The sequence below is a fragment of the Calliphora vicina genome, chromosome 1 (assembly GCF_958450345.1).
Source record: "Calliphora vicina chromosome 1, idCalVici1.1, whole genome shotgun sequence".
NCBI classification, from domain to species: Eukaryota; Metazoa; Arthropoda; class Insecta; order Diptera; family Calliphoridae; genus Calliphora; species Calliphora vicina.
In genome coordinates, this window is record NC_088780.1 from 122,862,232 (window position 1) to 122,883,979 (window position 21,748).

General features: G+C 30.1%; 4 protein-coding genes across 5 annotated transcripts; 3 read left to right on the plus strand and 1 right to left on the minus strand.

Moving 5' to 3' along the window:
- The first annotated feature begins 3,003 nt into the window (after positions 1 to 3,003).
- LOC135952515 (probable cytochrome P450 12c1, mitochondrial) lies at positions 3,004 to 4,860 on the plus strand. Its single transcript, XM_065502513.1, has 4 exons — positions 3,004 to 3,090; positions 3,218 to 3,594; positions 3,668 to 3,781; positions 3,846 to 4,860. The coding sequence occupies exons 1-4, from the start codon at positions 3,004 to 3,006 to the stop codon at positions 4,858 to 4,860; spliced, it is 1,593 nt and encodes a 530-aa protein (XP_065358585.1).
- A 2,417-nt stretch (positions 4,861 to 7,277) lies between these two features.
- On the plus strand, positions 7,278 to 7,962 carry snRNP-U1-C (small ribonucleoprotein particle U1 subunit C). Its single transcript, XM_065507403.1, has one exon. The coding sequence runs from the start codon at positions 7,309 to 7,311 to the stop codon at positions 7,780 to 7,782; it is 474 nt and encodes a 157-aa protein (XP_065363475.1). The 5' UTR covers positions 7,278 to 7,308; the 3' UTR covers positions 7,783 to 7,962.
- A 2,459-nt stretch (positions 7,963 to 10,421) lies between these two features.
- RnrL (Ribonucleoside diphosphate reductase large subunit) lies at positions 10,422 to 13,015 on the plus strand. The gene has a single exon (XM_065515698.1). It carries the CDS (start codon positions 10,478 to 10,480, stop codon positions 12,926 to 12,928), a length of 2,451 nt encoding a protein of 816 aa, XP_065371770.1. The 5' UTR covers positions 10,422 to 10,477; the 3' UTR covers positions 12,929 to 13,015.
- A 1,435-nt stretch (positions 13,016 to 14,450) lies between these two features.
- Positions 14,451 to 21,110, minus strand: dnk (deoxynucleoside kinase). Of its 2 annotated transcripts, none has more exons than XM_065507414.1 (6): positions 20,980 to 21,110; positions 17,023 to 17,246; positions 16,826 to 16,959; positions 16,572 to 16,690; positions 16,355 to 16,503; positions 14,451 to 15,166 (listed from the first exon to the last, which is right to left on the minus strand). In XM_065507414.1, exons 1-6 carry the CDS (start codon positions 20,996 to 20,998, stop codon positions 15,023 to 15,025), a joined length of 789 nt encoding a protein of 262 aa, XP_065363486.1. In that variant the 5' UTR covers positions 20,999 to 21,110; the 3' UTR covers positions 14,451 to 15,022. The 2 variants fall into 2 exon arrangements, with proteins under 2 accessions (XP_065363486.1, XP_065363493.1); XM_065507421.1 differs by lacking the exon at positions 20,980 to 21,110 and adding an exon at positions 17,348 to 17,500.
- Between the last annotated feature and the right edge of the window lie 638 nt (positions 21,111 to 21,748).

The following is a 21,748-nucleotide window of genomic DNA, read 5'->3' on the forward strand; positions in this document are numbered from 1 at the left end:
CAAAAAACCGTTTTATTAACTATGACGTTCTATCCGCTACGCGCGTCATTCTTGCACACCGGTTGTCGACTGAGGAGTTTTTGTTGCCTTATTATTGTCGTTATTTATGCTATCAGTTGCAAAAAGTAGTAGTAGTAGCACTCCGGCTCACGTCAAACCAAGGCGAATTCATACAAGGTGCTATCAGTTCTACAAATACATCAATTGGTCTTAACAAACGTCAAAAAACAAAAATGAAAAATTAAACAAATAAGTATTAAAACTTAATGTAGTGTAGATAATTGTATAGTGAGGGCTTTACTTATTTATTTAAAAAATAAATATTTTGTTAATACGATTAGAATATGTAGATATTTAAATATAAAAACTAGCTTTGACAACTGTTAGAACCAAAAAGCGAAAAAAAAATTATCAGCTGTTTGACTGATTCCACTTTGTATAAATTCGCCTTGCGTCAAACGCTTTACAAACACATAACGTGCATTTCTTAGGGTTTTGATAGGTTTGAAGAACCCCCATTTCTCATTACGGTTTTGCTCATGTGAACTGCTCAGATGTGCCATTTTCTTGTCTACTACTATTTGTTGCTTCTGAGGCTTCTGATAGAGAGATGCCAGATGTTTTTAATGCTTCTTTGGAAATAAAAATTTATTTTTTTAACGTTAAATAATCTAATAAATAAAAAATCTCATTGCTTATTATATTATTTGCTGAAAGTTTTACTTCATAATAATTTTCTTTATTATAAAATTGTTTTTTACATGTAAACATAATACTTTTTGAATTTAAAAAAATCGTTAAAATTTGGCATCCCTCTACTAAGTTTGTTTATATATGAAAGCTACTTTTTGTGTAACAGAAACTTGTGTGTAGCATCGACACACTCAACAAAATTGTGTTATCTATTTAAATAAAATGAATGGATTGAAAATGTAAAACGGTAGAAATAACAAAATACTAAACAAAACCATTTTTTTAAACATACACGCTTTTTGTTTTTCATACATTTTCAATGCTCGATTAAACTCATTAAAATGTAATGTTTTTTTAGACACGGGTGAATTTTAATGGAATGTTTTTGTGTTTTTATTAATTGAACTTTTTTGAGAAAATGCAATGATCTAAAACGATTATAATATAGTCACTATAACCCCCATTTTCCAATAAACCTCCAATTAACATTTTGTTTGTATGAGAACTGCCAGTTTATCGTCACGATAAAAAATAATCAGATATTGAGAAAATGGGGGTAAATGATCTAAATAACATACATATCAAAACCATCTATCTTGAAATACACAACTTTTCAGGAGAGCGTATTACTTGAGTTATTAAAATTCGGTATTCTACAATATTTTTTTAAAGCAACTACTGAATCTCACATATAATTGCTTTTTAAAGTTTTACATTATTGTGGACTTTATGATTTTGCTTTCCGGTTAAAAAATATTTTTCACGATTTTGAGCCATTTTCGGTCCGAATTTCTATGGCGTTATATAAGTGATTGGAAAGGTCTTTGAAATGTATACCATGAGCATGATTGAAATGCATGTTTGTAGTCAGTAACCCAAAATCAATTTTGACCAATTACTTTTCCGAATCAGATGACATACAATGGCAGGTGCATATATTTAAGCATATGTTGCTTGTATGCGTATACAATTTGCATATTTAAACATTTGTATTGCTTATTTTACAATTTTAAAATTTTTTTAGTGCATGAAAATAGACCACCTAAATAAATCAACTTTCCGAAGCCACCAAATAACATATATTCATGATTGTTACATCAATATAACCGATATATATATATATATATATATCATGTATTTTTATAAATTTTCAGATTTATTTATTCGTTCGTTCTACCGAGCTTTGCTTGTACATACATGTTTTTGTAGTGATCATATATTTTCAAACTTATGTTATAGATATTTTGTATAAAATATTAAAACCATAGAGAAATATACATAGAGCGGAAATTCAGATGTCAAAAACCTAAATATGTTTTAAAAAAACCTAAGTGGTTGAGAATGTATTAGTAAAAAAAACTACAGAAAACAAACACAACACTCGTATGATTAAATTTTTGAGTTCACTTGAGTTCAATTTATGTCTGGTTTCCACACTATGTGTAGTTCTCTGTGATTGAAATACTTGATTTTAAATAATAAAAAAGAACATACTTAGTTCTAACTTAACATTCACATTGAGAGGTAGATTGGAAAAATATATAGAAAACAAAATGTTATCAAGCATACAACTCAGACAATCAAAATATTGTTTTAATTTAATAAATAACAATAGTTGCTGATGTTAAGGCAAGTTAAATAAAAAAGATAATGAAATAAAAAACCAACAACGAATATTTCAATTAACAAGGTATACTTTAAGGTAGGTGTTATTTGAGACTTACATATATTTGACATTTAAAATACTTTATTTACTTGATTATAATATAAAATTTTGAATCGGTTAATCTTAAAAGAAGGAAAGACGATTTCCACTTACTATTCATTATATCGAAAGTAAAATAAGTTGTTTATTCATTATATGTATAAGGATGCTAATGCAAATATTTGCTCATTCGTTATATTTAATTTTTGTTATAGCGGCATTCGTTCGTTCTACAGAGCTTTGCCTGTACATGTTTTTGTACTGATCATATCTTTTCAAACTTATCTTATAAATATTTTGTATAAAATATTAAAACCATAGAGAAATATACATAGAGCGGAAACTCTGATGTCAAAAACCTAAATATGTTTTAAAAAAACTAAGTGGTTGAGAATGAATTAGTAAAAAAAACTACAGAAAACAAAAACAACACTCGTATGATTAAATTTTTGAGTTTACTTGAGTTAAAATTTTTTCTGGTTTCCACTCTATGTGTAGTTCTCTGTGATTGAAACACTTGATTTTAAATAATAAAAAAGAACCTACTTAGTTCTAACTTAACACTCACATTGAGAGGTAGATTGGAAAAATATATAGAAAACAAAATGATATCAAGGATACAACTCAGACAATCAAAATATTGTTTTAATTTAATAAATAACAATAGTTATGCAACAGTTGCTGATGTTAAGGCAAGTTAAATAAAAAAGACAATGAAATAAAAAACCAACAACGAATATTTCAATTAACAATAGATATTAATATAACCTAATATACATGTATGTTTGTTTAAATATAACGATTATTTATTATTATTAGACCAGTCAGCCTGCTTTGGAAACCTCCTATGCGAATAGCTTAAAAGAAGAATGGTCTGGAGCAAAACCTTTCGATAGCGTACCAGGTCTTTCTAAATTTCAAAAGTTTCGGGGTTTTATGAAAGGTGGTGAATTTCACAATTTATCATTTGTTGATGTTTTGAGTTTGCTACGCAAACGTTATGGCGATATCTATTATATGCCTGGCTTATTTGGTTCAAGTTCAAATTTGATAACATTCAATTTGGATGATCATGAGAAAATATTTCGCACCGAAGGAACATATCCTGTAAGACCAGGTAATGAATTGGTAAAGTACTATCGTTTGTCAAGAAAGGACAATTTTTATGCTGAGGAATGTTTGGGAGTAGCTGGAAAGTAAGTTAGCGAAGATAATGATTTTGAAATGCTTTCATATATTCAATCATATTAAAATTAAATTGTTTTTTAGTGGCAAACAATGGGGTAAATTTCGTCATGCTGTAAATCCTATATTAATGCAACCGAAAAATGCTAAACTTTATATGGATCCCATGCAAAAAGTAAATAATGAGTTTGTACTAAGGTAACCAAATGTCCAAATAGTTATATATGTATCTATATTAATATTTTATTTCCTTTTTTAATAGAATCAAAGAAATACGGGATCCTAATACCATGGAGGTCCCCGGTACATTTATAAAAGATATAAATCGTTTATCATTTGAATCTGTAGCTGTTGTAGCATTGGATAAAGAAATGGGTCTCATCAGAAGCACATCAATTACTCCAGAAGCTAAAGAGCTGTTCGAGAATTTGCAAATGTTTACTAGAGCTTTTTACGATTTGGGCATTAAACCTTCGATCTATAAATATATCAAGACACCAACATACAAACGTTTCGAAAAATGTATGGACAATATGTTTGATATATGTTTAAAATTTACCAACGAGGCTATACAACGTTTAGAAAAGCAAGGTGCAAATGCTGAAGGAAATAGCGTTTTAGAAAAATTACTAAAAATTGATCGGAAAATTGCCATGATTATGGCCATTGACATGTTGATTGGTGGTGTTGAGATAACCTCATCTATTTTATCGGCCATTATGCTTTGTTTAGCCACCAATCCAGTAAAACAACAGAAGTTGCGTGAAGAAATACTGAATACAATTGGTAAAACTGAAAAATTCACTGTAGAGAACACGAAAAATTTACCATACTTGAGAGCTTGTATCAAAGAAGCCATAAGACTATATCCCGTAATTTTTGGCAATCTAAGGTCGACTGGAATGGATCTATGTTTAAGTGGTTATCAAATACCCAAAAACACAAATGTTTTATTAGCATCGAATTTATTGCTGCAAGATGAGGACTACTTTCCCAAACCAAAAGAATATATACCAGAGAGATGGTTACGTGAGGAGAATGGTGAAAATGATAAAATATCTGTGAAAAATATGCATCCATTTACATTTTTGCCATTTGGATTTGGTCCACGTTCATGCGTTGGTAAACGTATCGTTGATTTGGAAATGGAAATAACAATGGCTAATCTAGTGCGTAATTTCGAAATTGAATTTAATTATCCTAGTGAAAACGCTTTTAAAAGTTATTTTGTCAATTCGCCAGTTGTACCATTAAAATTTAAGTTTACTGATTTATAATTGAAATAAAGAATATGTATGTATATCAACGCATACACAACATTGAATACGATTTGAAATACAGTAGTTTTGACTTACCTGCCTTTCACTTAAGACCATTTTGCATATACCAGCATAAGTGCTGGTAAGTGCAAAAAAAAAATATCGTGCAAAGTTGGTTGTGCAGGTATGTCAAAATTACTGTACATAGTCATAGAGAAACATTTCATGTTATAAAAGAGTTGTTAAAACACATTGTTTAACAACCGTGTTAAAACATGTGAAAAACGCTAACATTATGGGTCTATACCTACAACTAACATCATGTTAGTGTTAATGTTAAGCATTTCATATCAGTTGTAGACCCAGTGTTATAATATATGTCCGTCTGATGATGAGTTGGTTGCAATAGGTTTTCTCTTTCTCTCTTTTTTTAAGCGAATTTTTGGGAAGGGAAATTCTGCAATTATATACATAGTTAAAATTACGTACATAATTTAACAATTTTGCTTCTACTTATTAGAAAATAGTATTTGAACCTTGACGACAGGAACGGCAAAATTATTACGATCTTACTTTTTGAAAATATGTATTTGATTTTCAATAGTACCTTGATACTCATTTGATACTCTCAAAATATCTTCAGTGATTTACATAACAGTATTAATAATGTGTATTTAATTTGTATATTTAAATTTAATATTCTTAATTTTAAAATTCCAAGTATATTTTGGTAATTCCGAAATATGCTTCTAGAGAACAGGCGATAATAGAATTATCTTTGAAAATTTCTTTTGCTTTCGTAATACAATCAGAATATGTTTGTATTTTTACCTCGATTGGCATTACATAAATACTAATTTTTATCGCCAATATATCTGATATTTTAAAAATAAATTTCGACCCTCCGTAGGCCCCTTAAAAAATCATAAAAAGATCGAGCAAAATTAAAAAAATAAATCAATAAATCGAAATATAAATTTGAAAAATACAACTCTGAAAGCACAAAGTATACAGAGGCGACACGGCAAAAAAATATATTTGTCTCTTTCGTTCGAAACAATTTCAACTGGTTTGGTTTTGTGCTTATTTATATAGTTGTTTGTTTTAACGCACTGTCTGTATTAAACTGCCTCTGTATACTTTGTGCTTTTATGTCACTTTATTGGAGACACCCAAACAATTATTTTCGATTATGTTAACGGATAGTTTGTATAGAGTATTTCATATTATTTTTCTTTATATTATATTTATATTGTTATATTTAGTTTTTTTTCATATTGTATTTAATTATATGTACATAAATACAATATTATAGTATTGCTAATTGGGCCTTAATAGGCTTACGGCATTTTTTTTTTTAAATAAATAAATATCTCAACTAATAGAGATAACCTAGACATGTATGTAAGCGTATTTTTGTAGATCTTCTCAAGGAATATTTGGGATTTTTGGAGGTTTTTTTTTAAAAAAAAAATTGAGACCCAGTTCGCACCATGTGATATTTCGTAACAATATCTCCAATAGTTCCCGAGGGAACAAATTATTATCAAAAAAAAAAAACCTTTCCAAACCACTATGGAGCGGTCCATAATTAGTCATAGTTCCCATATAATGTTTTTGCTAATTTACTTAGTGTAATTGTTTTTATTGAATTAATAAATAAAACAATTTAATTACATATATTTCGATTTTTTTCTTTTTGTTAGGTTTGTTGCATTTAATTTTAGTACATACTGGTATAAATACCGATATATTAGTTTTATACCGGTATACCGATATAATTTAAATACCGTTACCGATACAGAAATAATAATAAAATTAACACCGTTACCGATACCGTTATTCGTTTCGGTTGCCAACCTTGCTGGTTTGTTACGATAACACAATAAACATAGCATACAGATTAGTATTATTTTGCGGAACAAATCAAGATCCCAGTAACAGTTTATATTTTTTTCTGTTAATATTCATATTTTCTGTATTGAAGGCCTTCGGCCGGGCGAAAGGACTTTAAACTCTGAACACCGGCATCGCTAAAATCTATATATCGAAATTTTCTAAAGTATAGGACCATAAAACTTTGCTATCATTTCACACAGTTAGGGCGTGTAGAAACATTTTGAAAGAATTTTGTGTAGAAAGAGCTATTTTTTTAAACATTTATTAATTTTTGCATACACTAGAAAAAACGGTAGTGTACCAAGTGGATATTATTTTATTTTTTCCGGGCAAAAAGTCGATTTCGAACAATATGGCATCCCTGTAGTTTTCCTAACTTAACAAATCTGGCAACAATATTCAGCAACTGTCAAAACAACTATGCTGAATTGCTGGTTAAAACTGACAACCATTTTTTATTGACAGTTTGCATTTCACACTAAAATCGTTTACTTCGTGAAAAATCCGGATATTAGCACAAGTTTTAAATAAATTATTAAAAATTTTAAATAAAAACAAAAGGCAAACATGCCTAAATATTATTGCGATTATTGTGACACGTATTTAACGCACGATTCACCTTCGGTGCGAAAAACACACTGTACCGGGCGCAAGCATCGTGACAATGTTAAGTTCTACTATCAAAAATGGATGGAGGAACAGGCGCAACATTTAATTGATGCTACAACTGCCGCCTTCAAAGCAGGAAAAATTACGCAAAATCCATTTGCCGGTGGACCACCTAAACCGGGTGGTGTGGCGATACCACCGCCACCAAACATGGCAATACCACCTAGACCTGGTATGATGCCGCCCGGTATGCCTGGAGGTCCTGGCATGCCGCCAATGATGATGGGACCTCATGGTGGTCTACCGCCACCTATGATGGGTATGCGCCCTCCTCCCATGATGGGTCCAATGGGTATGATGGGACCACCACCACCGCTTGGTACCTTAGCCGGGGTACGACCAACATTAATGAATGGACCGCCACCAAAATAACAAGAGGTTAATAAAGGAGCAGGAGGAGCTCACAAAGCTGTAAACAACTAACATTTACATTTTCTGTCTCAAGAAATTTTAACTTAAGTTGGATTTAAGATTAGTATTTAAATTTTCTAATACTTACAAATTGTACTTTAAAAAAAGTTCAAATATATAAATTTTTAATTAAATTTGCTTAATATTAATTTGATTTGAAAACAAGTTAATTTATCATTCAAAAAACTTATTTTTGAAGACACAGAATTATTAATTTACAAAACTCATTTCTGTTTAGTAGTTATTATATTTTTAGCAATATGTATAATTACAAAATAAAGAATATGTGCGAGTATAAAATAAAATATATTAATTCTAATGAGATATTACAATGTGTATATTTTATACATAACTAGCTTGACCCGGTGCGCTTCGCTACCCCTGTCGTAGTAAAATAAAAAATATATAGCCTATTAACGCTTCCCAGTAAGGATCTATCCACGTTCCAAATTTCAATAAAATCGGTTCAGCCGTTTAGGCGTGATGCTCAAAGAAATAAACAAACCAACAAACAAACTTACAAAGACATTTATATAGATTTATAAATGGTTTCGAATTAACAGTAATTCATTTCATTTAATACATCTATATTTCAATTTAATAAAATGTATGAAATATGTAATAAATTTATGATTTTTTAAAAGGTAAATTGTAATTAAATGCTTGTACCTTGAAGATATGACAGTAGCCCTTACCCACTCAGTCGGTATTCTGGGGAGTAACTCCGTAAATAGATTCGAATTTGTAAACATACATTGTAATTTGAAAATGATTTTGTTTATTATTCGAAAATGCAATGATTCAATGTTTGAAATATGCTAGTCACAAAATCTGAAAATTTTATATTCATTTCGGAATGTTGAATGTAATACAAATTCGTATTTATAAATGTATTTATTAGAATTTAGAGAAACATTTTGTAAATTGTAGACGTACATTTCTGTTTTGTTGTCAATAAATTCAAGTACAAACAATTTCCAGGATTTGTAACGCCGTTTTCCGCTTTTTTAATAAAACTTTTATTACCAAAAATGTGTATGAAAACCACTAAGTTTTTTAAATTCTTTCAAATAGTTTTCATACAAATTTGTTCGAATCATTTTTCTTTCGACATCGTGAAACAGCCCTTTGTTAATTTTTTTCAAACAATAAATAAATGTCAAGGCGAATTTACTGCACAGCAAATTCGCCTTTATAAATATGAAATTCAACAAAAAATTAACTCAAATATTTCAAAAATAGTACTGATGTATTTATGGGTCGATTGGTATTCTTTTCAAAATAAAAAAATTATTAATTTAGTTTATAAACAGTAAAAAATAAGTAATTTTTTATTTTTTTAATATTCATACTTTTACATGTATGTGTGTTACTTAAAGACAAAAAATAAATTAAATATTGCAATATTTCCAGAAATAAAAAGCCAAAAAATGTAGAAAAGTGCTTTTTTGTTTAATATTTTGTATGGCTACCGCGAGCGGCAATAACTGCTTGCCTACTAGGAATTGAGGCAATGAGCTTTGAAAAGTCATATTCCGTAAGAATTTTGACCCACTCCTCTTTTATAATCCTTATTAATTAATTTTTTATTTTTTGGGCTTTTTTTGGCAACTTTTTTCTTGATATGTGTCCACAAATTCTCTATGGGGTTTAAGTTGTTATAAAATTCACTCCATAGATGAGGGCTGTTTTATTGAAGGTTTTACCATCAAAAAGTAATTTTCGTGAAAATCAAAGATAGAGGCTTTTGAATATAGGACCTCGATATGTATTTTAATAAATAAAATTTAAAAATGCATATATTATGTCTCCGGTAGTTTTCCCCTGAAGATATCAATCTATGTTGAATGACGCAACCAAAAAGAAAAAAAACTATTGATGAAATCTGGCAGTATTATTTTTTTGGCGATTCCATTCGCCGGTAATCAGTATTGCCAGAACGTTTTAACACCAGCCCAAACACTTAATAATCCCATGACTTTGGGCGTTTTTGAAAAAATCTCCTTAAAAATTATTTTTATATTTTTCAAGATCATAATAATCTGATTAGTGTTGATAGCTCTTATAATTACAAGCACAAAAACGTAAAATTTGTTGATGATCACTCTTAGTTTAGGAGTTATAGGAATTTAAAGTCAATATATATTATAATAGTGCTTCAAAATACCTCTTATATGATATATAATATATATACATACTAGCTGACCGTCCGGGCTTCGCTCGGTAGCTATTAATAAACGTTTACTTTGTATGGGATGTACCACTCCCATTGTACCTATATAGGTCAATTGTGAATCTAAACATCAAACACAAACAACAAATTTCATCGAAATCGGCCCAGCCGTTAAGGAGGAGTTCAGTTACAAACACACGTACATAAGAATTATATATGTATGTATATAAAAAGAATTATGTATGTTCGATACATACATTTCTTTCCCAAGTTTCGTCGAATTCCCAAAAATGAAATGATACAAATATGAGTTTTTGCGATTTGTAAATTGCGATGCCATATTTTGTTGATCTCTTTCAAGTTTGTATATTCTGGTTGTATTGCAAAAAGCGTGTTTTGGCGCAAACTTGTGAAATACGACAGGCAAATAAAAAGAAATCATTTAGTTTTGCAAGCCAATCGCCGGTGAGTCAATTATTGAACATGAAATCAAATAAATTATTTGTTCTTAAACGAGATGGCCGCAAAGAGGAAGTACATTTCGATAAAATTACATCTCGTATTCAAAAGCTTTGCTATGGATTAAATATGGATTTTGTTGACCCAGTGGCCATTACACTGAAAGTTATCAATGGCTTATACTGTGGTGTTACAACTCAAGAGTTGGACAATTTGGCAGCCGAGACAGCTGCTACATTGACAACAAATCATGGTGATTATGCCATATTGGCGGCTCGTATTGCCGTCTCCAATTTGCACAAGGAAACGAAAAAAGTATTTTCAGAGGTTATAAGTGATCTGTATCATTATGTTAACAAAGAGACGGGTAAAACTTCGCCCATGATTTCGGAGTATCACTACAATGTGGTGCAGAAGAATGCAGAACGTTTGAATTCGTCCATTATTTATGATCGTGACTTTGGCTACAATTATTTTGGATTCAAGACACTGGAGAGATCCTATTTGCTGAAAATGAATGGTAAGATTGTTGAAAGACCACAGCATATGTTAATGAGAGTAGCTATAGGTATACATGGAGATGACATAGATTCGGCCATCGAAACTTATAACTTGTTGTCTGAGCGTTATTTTACACATGCCTCGCCCACTTTGTTTGCTGCTGCTACCCCGCGACCACAATTGTCATCGTGCTTCCTTTTGACCATGGTGGCTGATTCTATTGAAGGTATTTTCAAGTCAGTGGAACAATGCGCCATGATTTCCAAATCTGCTGGTGGTATTGGCATTAACGTGCACTGCATAAGGGCCAAGGGCACTTCCATCGATGGTACTAACGGCACCTCAAATGGACTGGTGCCCATGCTTAGGGTGTTTAACAATGTTGCCCGCTATGTAGATCAAGGCGGCGGCAAACGTCCAGGAGCATTTGCCATTTATTTGGAGCCTTGGCATTCAGATATTTTTGAATTTTTGGATTTAAAGAAAAATACCGGCAAGGAAGAGCACAGAGCTAGAGATCTATTCTATGCCCTGTGGATACCCGATTTGTTTATGAAAAGGGTAGAAGAAAATGGAGATTGGTCGTTAATGTGTCCCCACAAATGTCCTGGACTGCAGGAAGTTTGGGGTGCGGAATTCGAAGAATTGTATACCAAGTATGAAAAAGAAGGCAAAGCAAACCGTACCGTCAAGGCCCAGGCTCTTTGGTTTGCCATAATTGAAGCTCAAGTAGAAACAGGTACTCCCTACATGTTGTACAAGGATGCCTGTAATCGTAAGAGTAACCAGCAAAATATTGGCACTATTAAGTGCAGTAACTTGTGTACGGAAATTGTAGAGTATTCAGCACCCGATGAGATAGCCGTGTGTAATTTGGCCTCAATAGCCCTTAATATGTTTGTGACGCCTGAAAAAACATTCGACTTTAAGAAATTAAAAAATGTTACTAAAGTCATTACCAAAAATCTCAACAAAATCATAGACATTAACTTTTATCCTCTGCCGGAGGCCAGGAAATCTAATCTACGTCATCGTCCTATTGGCATAGGTGTGCAGGGTCTTGCCGACACATTGATTTTAATGCGTTTCCCCTACGAAAGCGAAAAGGCGGCTTTGTTAAATCAACAAATTTTCGAAACTATTTATTATGGCGCATTGGAAGCTAGTTGTGAATTGTCCGAAAAGCTAGGTCCTTATGAAACTTATCCCGGCTGCCCGGTAAGTAAGGGCATACTACAATACGATATGTGGAATAAAACTCCTACCGATTTGTGGAACTGGACAGAGTTGAAAGAGAAAATCAAACAGCATGGTGTACGAAATTCTTTGCTATTGGCCCCTATGCCCACTGCCTCTACCGCACAAATCTTGGGCAATAATGAATCATTTGAGCCTTATACCTCCAATATTTATACCAGACGTGTGCTATCGGGAGAATTCAATATTGTCAATCATCATTTGCTAAAAGATTTAACTGAACGTGATCTATGGGATGACGAAATGAAAAACAGAATTATTTCCAATCGCGGCTCTATACAAGCCATAGATGAAATTCCCAAAGATATTCGTGATCTATATAAGACAGTTTGGGAGATTTCCGTTAAGACCACTATTCAAATGGCAGCCGATCGTGGCGCTTTCATCGATCAAAGTCAGTCGTTCAATATACATGTGGCTGAACCCAACTACGGTAAATTGACCTCAATTCATTTCTATGCCTGGAAAGCAGGCTTAAAGACCGGCATGTATTATTTGAGGACAAAACCAGCAGCAAATGCTATACAATTTACTGTGGATAAGGGTCGTGCAGCTGCTCAAAACGAAAGTCAATTGCAGGCCAATGGTGAGCACGATGAAAGCATTCTCAATGTATCGTCATCTTCGCTAAACAATGAGTCGGTGCGGGAGAAAAGAATGGCCGATATGGTGTGTTCTCTAGAAAATAAGGACGCATGTATGTCCTGCGGCTCTTAGGCTTCTATGAATTTTCTATATTATTAGTTGTACAATATTTAATACCTACTCTTCTTTTAATTTTGAATAAAAAAATACTATAAATAATATGCAATTTTTTTTACTTATTTACTTAAAATAATATATACAGAAATGGTTTAAAAGTTGGCGTTACGGGGGTTGTAACGTATCCATGGAGAACATTACATAGGCACATTAAATACATTTGGTTATGAAAAAAAGCTTTTACGCATACAATAACAAAATACATGGTTTAACGAATTTAGTACCTTGTACAATGATCGTTTTTTTTCATCTTTAACTGAAAAGTTTTTTTGAGGGAATAGTTTATAGTTTTTACGGTATCACAACGTATGCGGAATAAAATTGCAACAAACAATGGAAGGAAAAAATTAATCATATTCATGTACTTTTGTGGCAGTTATGAAGAAATGTATATACATGTGGTGGAAATACCATGTTTGCACTTTTCTGAGCTCTTATTTGAGTTTAATGATCCTATTTTTTCCCGCTTTTTATTTTAAATAATCTAAAAAAACTCTTCTATTTAAAAAGGTCCAAAAACTCTCAAATTAGGTTTAATTTAAAAACATTTAGAAAAATATTCAACCATAGAGAATTATACATAGAGACGAGACACAACAAAATACATTGTCTAGCATATACATATTTTGTTGTTGCAAGAGATAGGTTTTTGACAATTCCGTCTCGTCTCTATGTTACCCTATGTATTCAACCTTATTCTATTTGGCGTCGTCAATATCGTTTTCAGTATTGATTCAAGAAATGGTATGTGTTTCGCCGATATCAATAACAATTGGTAACTTTTGAAAGAATTTAGTTATTGATATTGGCAAAACATATACCATTTTTTGACTCAATATTGACGACGCCAAATAGAATAAGGGTGATTATCAGAAGCCGAATTACCGCATTCGTGATCGAATGAACTATCGTATCGAAAAATAATTTCGATACCGTAATTGTAACAAAATGTATTAAATTCCATGCTCGATTGATTTTACTCGATGAAATATCAATTCCACTTTGAAAACTGAAAGCGATTTCATTCCGAAGGAAATTTTCGTTTTACTTTTTCTGAAGAAGCAAAAAACGGAATTAATTCCACTTTCTATCGGAATGGAATTCTGTGACATGCCTGAAGTTGCGATTTTTTAAAGTTGTAACTATAAGAATATCATTATTTTACTACTTTTGCTAATAAAAAAGTACTAATCGAAGTGATCGAGAAAAACAATCACCTCAATAGCGAATCAATATTTCACATGAAATGTGTTCCCTTTTCCCATTTTTCGTTCATCAACTTTGTTCAAGTGACATTTTGCATATGAAAACAAATGCATTATACCCTCCTCCCCACTATGGCGGTGTAGGGTATAATAAAATATGGAGGGTTATTATGTAACTCCTTTCGAAAAGAAATTCGTTCGAATTTGTATGCTTTATACATTGTATTTCGATTCGAATCGAATTACATAATAACCCCCCTGGTTCGTACATATTATGAATAACTTGTCGTTTTTTATTTCTTATAAAACTAGCTTAATATTAATTACAATTTTAAGGATTTAAAGGTTTAAAAACAAAAATTCCATAGAAAATTTACGTAAAACAAACATTTCGTTAAGATTAAAAATTCATTTATATAAATATTTTCAAGTTACTGAATTTTGGTATCATTAAAATACATAGCTCATTTGCGACAAGAAGATAATAACTCAAAAACACAGTTCCAAGTAAAATTGTTTTAAATGTTATAAGTCATTCTATTATTATTTAATTAATTGTTATTAAAATCGCGTGTTTGATAAAAAAAATATTTATGTGAATTTCTCTAAAATAATTTAACGAGCGGAATGTTCTGTAGTACTCAGTTCAAAAAATGCAAAATATTGAGTTATGATCCTCTCTTGTCGCAAATGATCAACATAGTCATTGCACAAAAACAAATTGATAAAATTAAAATAGTTAGGTATTGAATATAAAGTAACCAAAATATTGGATAATAGTAAATAGTGATGATATAAGGTATATAATGTAAATTTGCTAAAACAAAATTGGAATCAATCCAAACTATTCCATATGCGGTCGTTTACTAGGTGATACTAAAACCGCCTGAGGTTGTTGGCTGAACATGGGATTTATTATATGATTCTCGTAGCGTTTATATTCAGATCCAATGTGTTCCAAATCTAAATCTGCATTTAAAACGACAACCTTTAAAAAATAAAATAATTTTATTATATGTAGTAGTAAATAATTTTATTTAAAAAACATTTCTGTGGCAACAAGTAAAAAAGTACATTATTCGTGTTATGGAAATATTACATTTGACTAATAATGAGTAGGGTTCATAATCGGGATTTTTTTATAAGCTTTCTTCTTAAAATCACACTATCGAATAATTAGATTATGTCCATAGATTTTTATCGATATTAGCAGCAGAAAATTACCGAATTTTTTGTCAACCTAAGTAAAATTATTCAGCCACAGCAGAAAAAATTAAATGTTTGGACTGAATCATTTAATTAGCAATAATTATTTTGTTACAAAAACAGGAAAATTTTCGTGGTATGTCCAGTAAAATTTTAATTTTTGCTTAACATTTTAAAACTTCTGAGAATACTCATATTTGGTTAAAATGGTGATTTTAAAGATTTTTTCGATTTTAACATAGTCAGACACCTTAAATCGTTTATTTAAAAATTTTTACTGGTGTTCGTAAATGCAGTAAATTTGTCATCACTGATGCCACAACCTGCAAACTTTTGCAAACATATAACTTAATGATGCATTGGTTGCACAAATTTGCGGCATCACTGCCAACAATTTCCATTAAAAAAAGTTTGACGTAAAGCAATAATCGCAAATATGCTTTTTCGAACGCTAAACTTTTAATTTGCTACAGTGATGCAATCATACTGAATTTACGAACACAGTATGTTCAACACACCCATAATTAGTATTAAAAAAACTCCCGGGAATGAACAGACTATTATATCCCGGGAATGGAAAAAGTCTGGAAAATTAGGAACCTTAATACTGTGTCAAAATTTTATAAAATTTATATTCAGCCCAATTATGAAAAAAATTCCGCTTTTTCCTATTCAATGGGAAAAAACTCCCGGGGATTTTTTTATTCATAATTGGGCTGATTTACTATGGTTTTGTATTGGAATTTAGGAGTCTGCTAGAATATTTTCCAACATTCTGTTTTTACATTTTGTATTGAAAATGTTCCAATGATATTTAAAATAGCAAAAATCAATAGACTATAAAAGATATATATAAACTACTTATGGTGTTTTACCGTTGCCTCAAATTTAAGAAAAAAAATCAAATAAGACGGATATATTCGACTCCCGGCATCTACATATAACGATACTTTAGGCTACTTGTACTTACATTTTTATTATAGCCACGGTTATTTATTAACCATTCCTCATGTAATTTATGCAACTCCTCTAAATACTTCAAAGGCACACAACTTTCCTCGGAACGGGCACGTTTACGCATACGCTCATAGACCACTTCAGGCGAAGTACGCAGGTAAACTAATTTAAATACAAAATTTTTACCAAATTACCACTGTTTCTATTCGTTAAACAAGTATCAAGTATACCTATCAAATCGGCTCGTATATGTATGGAATCTTCAATGAATTTATACCATTCTTGTAATACATGATACATTCCGGCATCTATGATTTCATTTCTAAACATATTCTCAACAAAACAGTGCCTGAAATGTAAAAAATCATTAAATCTCTTCTTCACTGTAAGTATTAGCTTAAGAATTTATAGCATCGTAAATAAATAACTCCTATACATTACTAATTTCTTTAACTTTTAAAAGTGCATAAAAACAACTGCTTACTTTGAACTGTATATTGAACGTTCCATTAGTTTAACAGGTTTATCGGTCTGCAATGTATGGCTTTGTAGCATGGTCAGTGTAACATATGATTGGAATGGCATGGCCCAACGTTCTGGTTCCTTATACATCAATTCCTTTTAAAAACAAAAACATTTGAAAACAAAGTCATACTAATAAATAACAAATTTAATACTTACCAATAAGTTGACACCTCTAACATTACGCCATTTTTCCACAGGTTCTGTGATTAAACAGACCTTGTCTTGGAATTGTTGAAAATGATTAAGAAAAGTGGTCTTACCGCTGCCAATATTGCCCTCAATCAATACAGTAAAGGGTTGAGTATTGGCAGCAAATTTAGGAAGTTTTGTACTAGCACTATTATTACCAGACATGGCTGCAGCTGCTTTTATAATGCGTCCTTGAAAAATAAATTTTCTTATCAGTATTAATTTGTATACAGATTTATTACATGTGCTATTTATGTTCTTATTGCTTTACTTTCACTTGATAAATTCTTACCTTTATGTATTAAGAAATATTTAAAACCAAAGATTATTTTATTTAAATTTTAGGCGTGTCAAAAATATATATTTTTTTATTTTGGATACTAATTTTTAGTTTTGTTAGCTATAGCGTAAATTTTGCCTTAAAATTTTTACAAACAACGAAAAAGACAAACACATTAATTTCTCTACACTATTGCTAAGATAGTTTTTTTAAAGACTATAATTATTCTAGTGTATGTAAATCACATTAGTTGAAATTTGTACTGAAAAAAGCGGGAAATGATTATGATTAGGCGCCGAAAAATTTGTTTTCGTCATTAATGTTTGTTTACGTTTGATAATTGTTTAAATTGTTGTTGCATTCAAAAAGTATGGCAACATAATAAAAAAAAACAATGTTGCCATTAAATTTACAAATCCGGATATTTTCGAAAAAATTAAAAAAGTCATTATTTACGTTTGGTATGGTAACGTTTGGTATGGTAACTACTGTTGCCGAGAAACAGGTAAGATTATTATAGTCAATGATATCAACATACTGCTTAAAATCTTAAAATCTACAATGATGCTAATTTTTCGAAGTTTTCAGAATATTTCAGAATTCTCTAATTGTATTTCTATCAGAGACCAAAAATAACTTATAAAATTTTTTGAGACTGAAAAAGTTAGGCATAAATCAATAAATAATATTTACGTTTTCAAATAAGAGTTATTCATAATAAATATTTTTTTTTCGTTGCTCATAACTTTTATTTTCGATTTATATTTTTTTACGTTGCATAATAAGTGTTATTCATAATATATATTTTTTACGTTATTCATAAATTTTATTTTCGATTTATATTTTTTTACGTTGCTCATAACTTTTATTTTCGATTTGTATGTTTTTAAGTTACCTAATAAGAGTTATTCTAAAGAATATATTTTTTTCGTTGCTCATAACTAGGGTATTCAATCGATTAACCGTTAATCGGTTAACCGATTAATTTTGGACGGTTAACTGTTCGAATAATTTAAAATTGCAGATTTTCAAATAACAAATAAACCGATTAATTTGTGTCGATTAACCGATTAACCGAAATTCCTTTTTTTTGCACTTTAAAATTATTTTTTGTATTTATTTTTCACTTTCAATTCAAATACAAATTTCAAATTAAAATTAGATACTTTTGAACATCCAATAAACATGATTAGTGAGTATGTATAACAACTGACATATTTAATTTACATGTCTTTGAAACTTTGTTTGTATTTACATGTATAGACGACATTTTTTTTTGAAATTAGTCTTTTGTCATAACTAAACGAAACTTAAATTAATCAAAATCTAAAACAATCCAAAAAGGAATATTCTTTATCATGCTTTTGATTTCTGAAACATATACAATCAGCGAGAGAGTTTTTTTCCAAGAAAAGTTTTATTAAATCAAAAGAAAAAAAATCGTTTAAATTATATTATTTTTATAAACCATTATTTCAGAAGATCTCACTAAAACCCTAAAAAACTCACACATCGCTCATTTGCTGCAACAACGTCATAATTCAAAAAAGTCGTCTTTGAATTTTTTATGACATTTTACTATTTCTTAAATAAATTTTCAACAAATCATGCGATTTCAGAAATATAAATAGTAGATGTTAATATCTTTCTAATCTGTATTTAACCCAAATTTTTACTTATCAATTATACGAGAAAACATGAATTTTAATTTTGATGTTTACAACTAAAAAACAATTGACTTTTTTGAAAACTGATAAAAATATATGAAAGATTATATTTTGTATTACTCAGTTCAAAAAACACGGATTTTGAGTTATGACGTTGTTGCAAATAAGCGATATGTTTACAAAAATGATCTCAAATGCCTTATTTGCTGTTTTTTATGTTTTTGTACACAAAATTCGTTGTTGAATTTTCAATTTAAAATTAAAATAGAAATTATTCGGTTAATCGAATAATTTTAAATTAACCGATTATTAACCGAATAAATCTAAACCTCGATTAATTATTTGCTCGATTAACCGATTAAACCAGAAAGCCGATTAATTGAATACCCTACTCATAACTCAAAAGAAGTTTCTTTCGTCACCTTGCTTGCATTTTATCAGTACATACATACATTGTATTTAACCTTTAAAGTCGCAAAAAATAAGCTTGGTATGAGGTGGATGGTTTTTACTGTGTGTTTTTTAATTATGAAGAATATTGTTTCACAATCAATGTTTTAGCAAACGCATTGTCCGCCAAATTGCACCTTTTCTCAGTCAACAAAATACGCAAAGCAGAAAATGCTCTTTCAACAGAAAGCCGTTTAGTCGGCAGTGCATAGACAATATGAACCTATTTATTTAAAAATTGCAAAAGTATACTTTTTCTTTTCTTAATATTGCAACAAATCGGCTTCTACGTCCAGTCTCACAGGTTTAAAGCTCTCTATTTCAGCTATAACTGCTAATAACTCTCCCGATGTATTGCCTTTGTCATCTTCTGAAGTTAAATCCACTTCAAGTTCTCTAATTGATGTTCCGAACAACGAAGACGTATTTAGATTCGTCAATCAGAAAATCTGATATTGGTTGAAGTGGAGATACTTCAGGTGAAGTTATATTGAAAATAAAAGAGTAACGTAAAAAAATATTTATTATGAATAACTCTTATAAGGCAACGTAAAAACATAAAAATCAAAAATAAAAGTTATGAGCAACGAAAAAAAATATTTATTATGAATAACAATTATTGGAAAGCAAAACTTATTTTCATTGAGAATAACTATAAGAAACAAAAATTTATTTCTACAATATAACAGTTATTTATGGCTATTTTTTTTTAGATATTTCTTATAACAGTTATGTCTCTGAGTAATTTCTAATTGAAATACAGAACATACTAATTATATTTCAGAAAATTCTGAAATATAATTGGAATATTCTGAAAATCAATTAGAAAATTCTGAAATACAAATGGAATTTTCTGAAAGAAGCATAGACCGAAGATAATTGGTCCACATTCATTTCAATGATGATAAATTCGCATTTAAATATTAAATTAATAAATCATTGAATGTAAAACTTTCAATTTCACAAAAAAATCGACAATTTTATAAAGTCATAAAATTAGCAAGAATTCATCGATTTCTTTTAAATTAACAATTCAATTATACAAAAAAAAAAATTTTTTATAATTTTATTTTAAATTCAACATCGCGAATTTTACAACACATTTACAAATAGTTAATAGCACAATTTAAATTAAAAAAGAATTTCGCTCTATTGTTACATCTCAGCACTTCATATTCAACACGTTTTATTATTCAAATAATAATTTTGAATCGTTATTCTAGAATAATCGAAGAAATTTTAAAAATTATTCAATCACTCGAATAATAAAATAATTGAGTTCATATTAAACACTTTCTATAAATCTATCTGATCATGAATATTAGTAAAGTACTGCCTTTATGAACGAAGCCGTTTATTTAAAGTTTAAACAATTGATCAAAAAAAATATTACAATAAAAATACAATTGTACCATGTTGCCATTCCTGGCGAATATGCATGTGAACGAAATTGTAAATGCGGCATTCATTATATTTATGAATTATTTGTCCACTAATGTATTAGCATATTGTAGAATATCTACTTACCAACGAATTTTGTTAACATAATAAAAGCATTAAAGGTTTCAACATATATTTAACTTAAATGCAATATTTATATATTTCACAACTGGTACACTGTGTAATTGAAAAAAAACTGAACAGCTGTTTCCCTTATTTTGGGGTTGAGAATAGTGTGGATACCAAGGCGAATTTATAGAAAGTGACGACAGAACTACAACAAATACAACAGGTACTTTGTTTTTGTTTAATGATAATTGAACTGTCAAATTGAATCGCTGCAACAAACACAAGAGAATTGACAGTTCAATTATCAAAATAAGTGAAGAAAAAAAATACTCAGCTGTTCTTTTGAGGTAACCTTCTATAAAATCGCCTTAGTGGATACCGTAAATGAATAGTATTGCCATATTAACACTACACAACTATCGAAAAAACATCGAAATCGACTTATTGGTTGGAATGAAGTCGTACAATAGATTATATGTCATCTTCAAAAGTGTGTAATGAAAAAAAGTATATTTTTTTAATCCAAAAATGGTTCGCATTAATTCGAAAAGTGGAAAATTAAGATTTAAAAAATTTATAAATAAAATTCTTGGCAATATACCACTGTAATTTCTACATTTTTCATTTGCGACCCCACAAAGTATATATATTATGGATCGTTATAGATAGCGAAGTCGATATAGCCATGTCCACCTGTATGTTGAAATTAACTATCCGTGGCCCCCAAATAACTTACATCAGGGGTGCCCACAAGTTCCTTATGGAAGAGTAAACACCAATACATTTA

Coding starts and splice junctions, on each gene's coding strand:
- snRNP-U1-C (XM_065507403.1), top strand. CDS start 7,309: ATGCCTAAATATTATTGCGATTATTGTGACACGTATTTAACGCACGAT.
- LOC135952515 (XM_065502513.1), top strand. CDS start 3,004: ATGATATCAAGGATACAACTCAGACAATCAAAATATTGTTTTAATTTA. Junction 3,595..3,667: donor TGTTTGGGAGTAGCTGGAAA/GTAAGTTAGCGA, acceptor ATTGTTTTTTAG/TGGCAAACAATGGGGTAAAT. Junction 3,782..3,845: donor AATAATGAGTTTGTACTAAG/GTAACCAAATGT, acceptor CTTTTTTAATAG/AATCAAAGAAATACGGGATC.
- dnk (XM_065507414.1), bottom strand. Junction 16,960..17,022: donor TTAGAGGTGTCAACTTATTG/GTAAGTATTAAA, acceptor TGTTTTTAAAAG/GAATTGATGTATAAGGAACC. Junction 16,691..16,825: donor CGTTCAATATACAGTTCAAA/GTAAGCAGTTGT, acceptor TTTACATTTCAG/GCACTGTTTTGTTGAGAATA.
- RnrL (XM_065515698.1), top strand. CDS start 10,478: ATGAAATCAAATAAATTATTTGTTCTTAAACGAGATGGCCGCAAAGAG.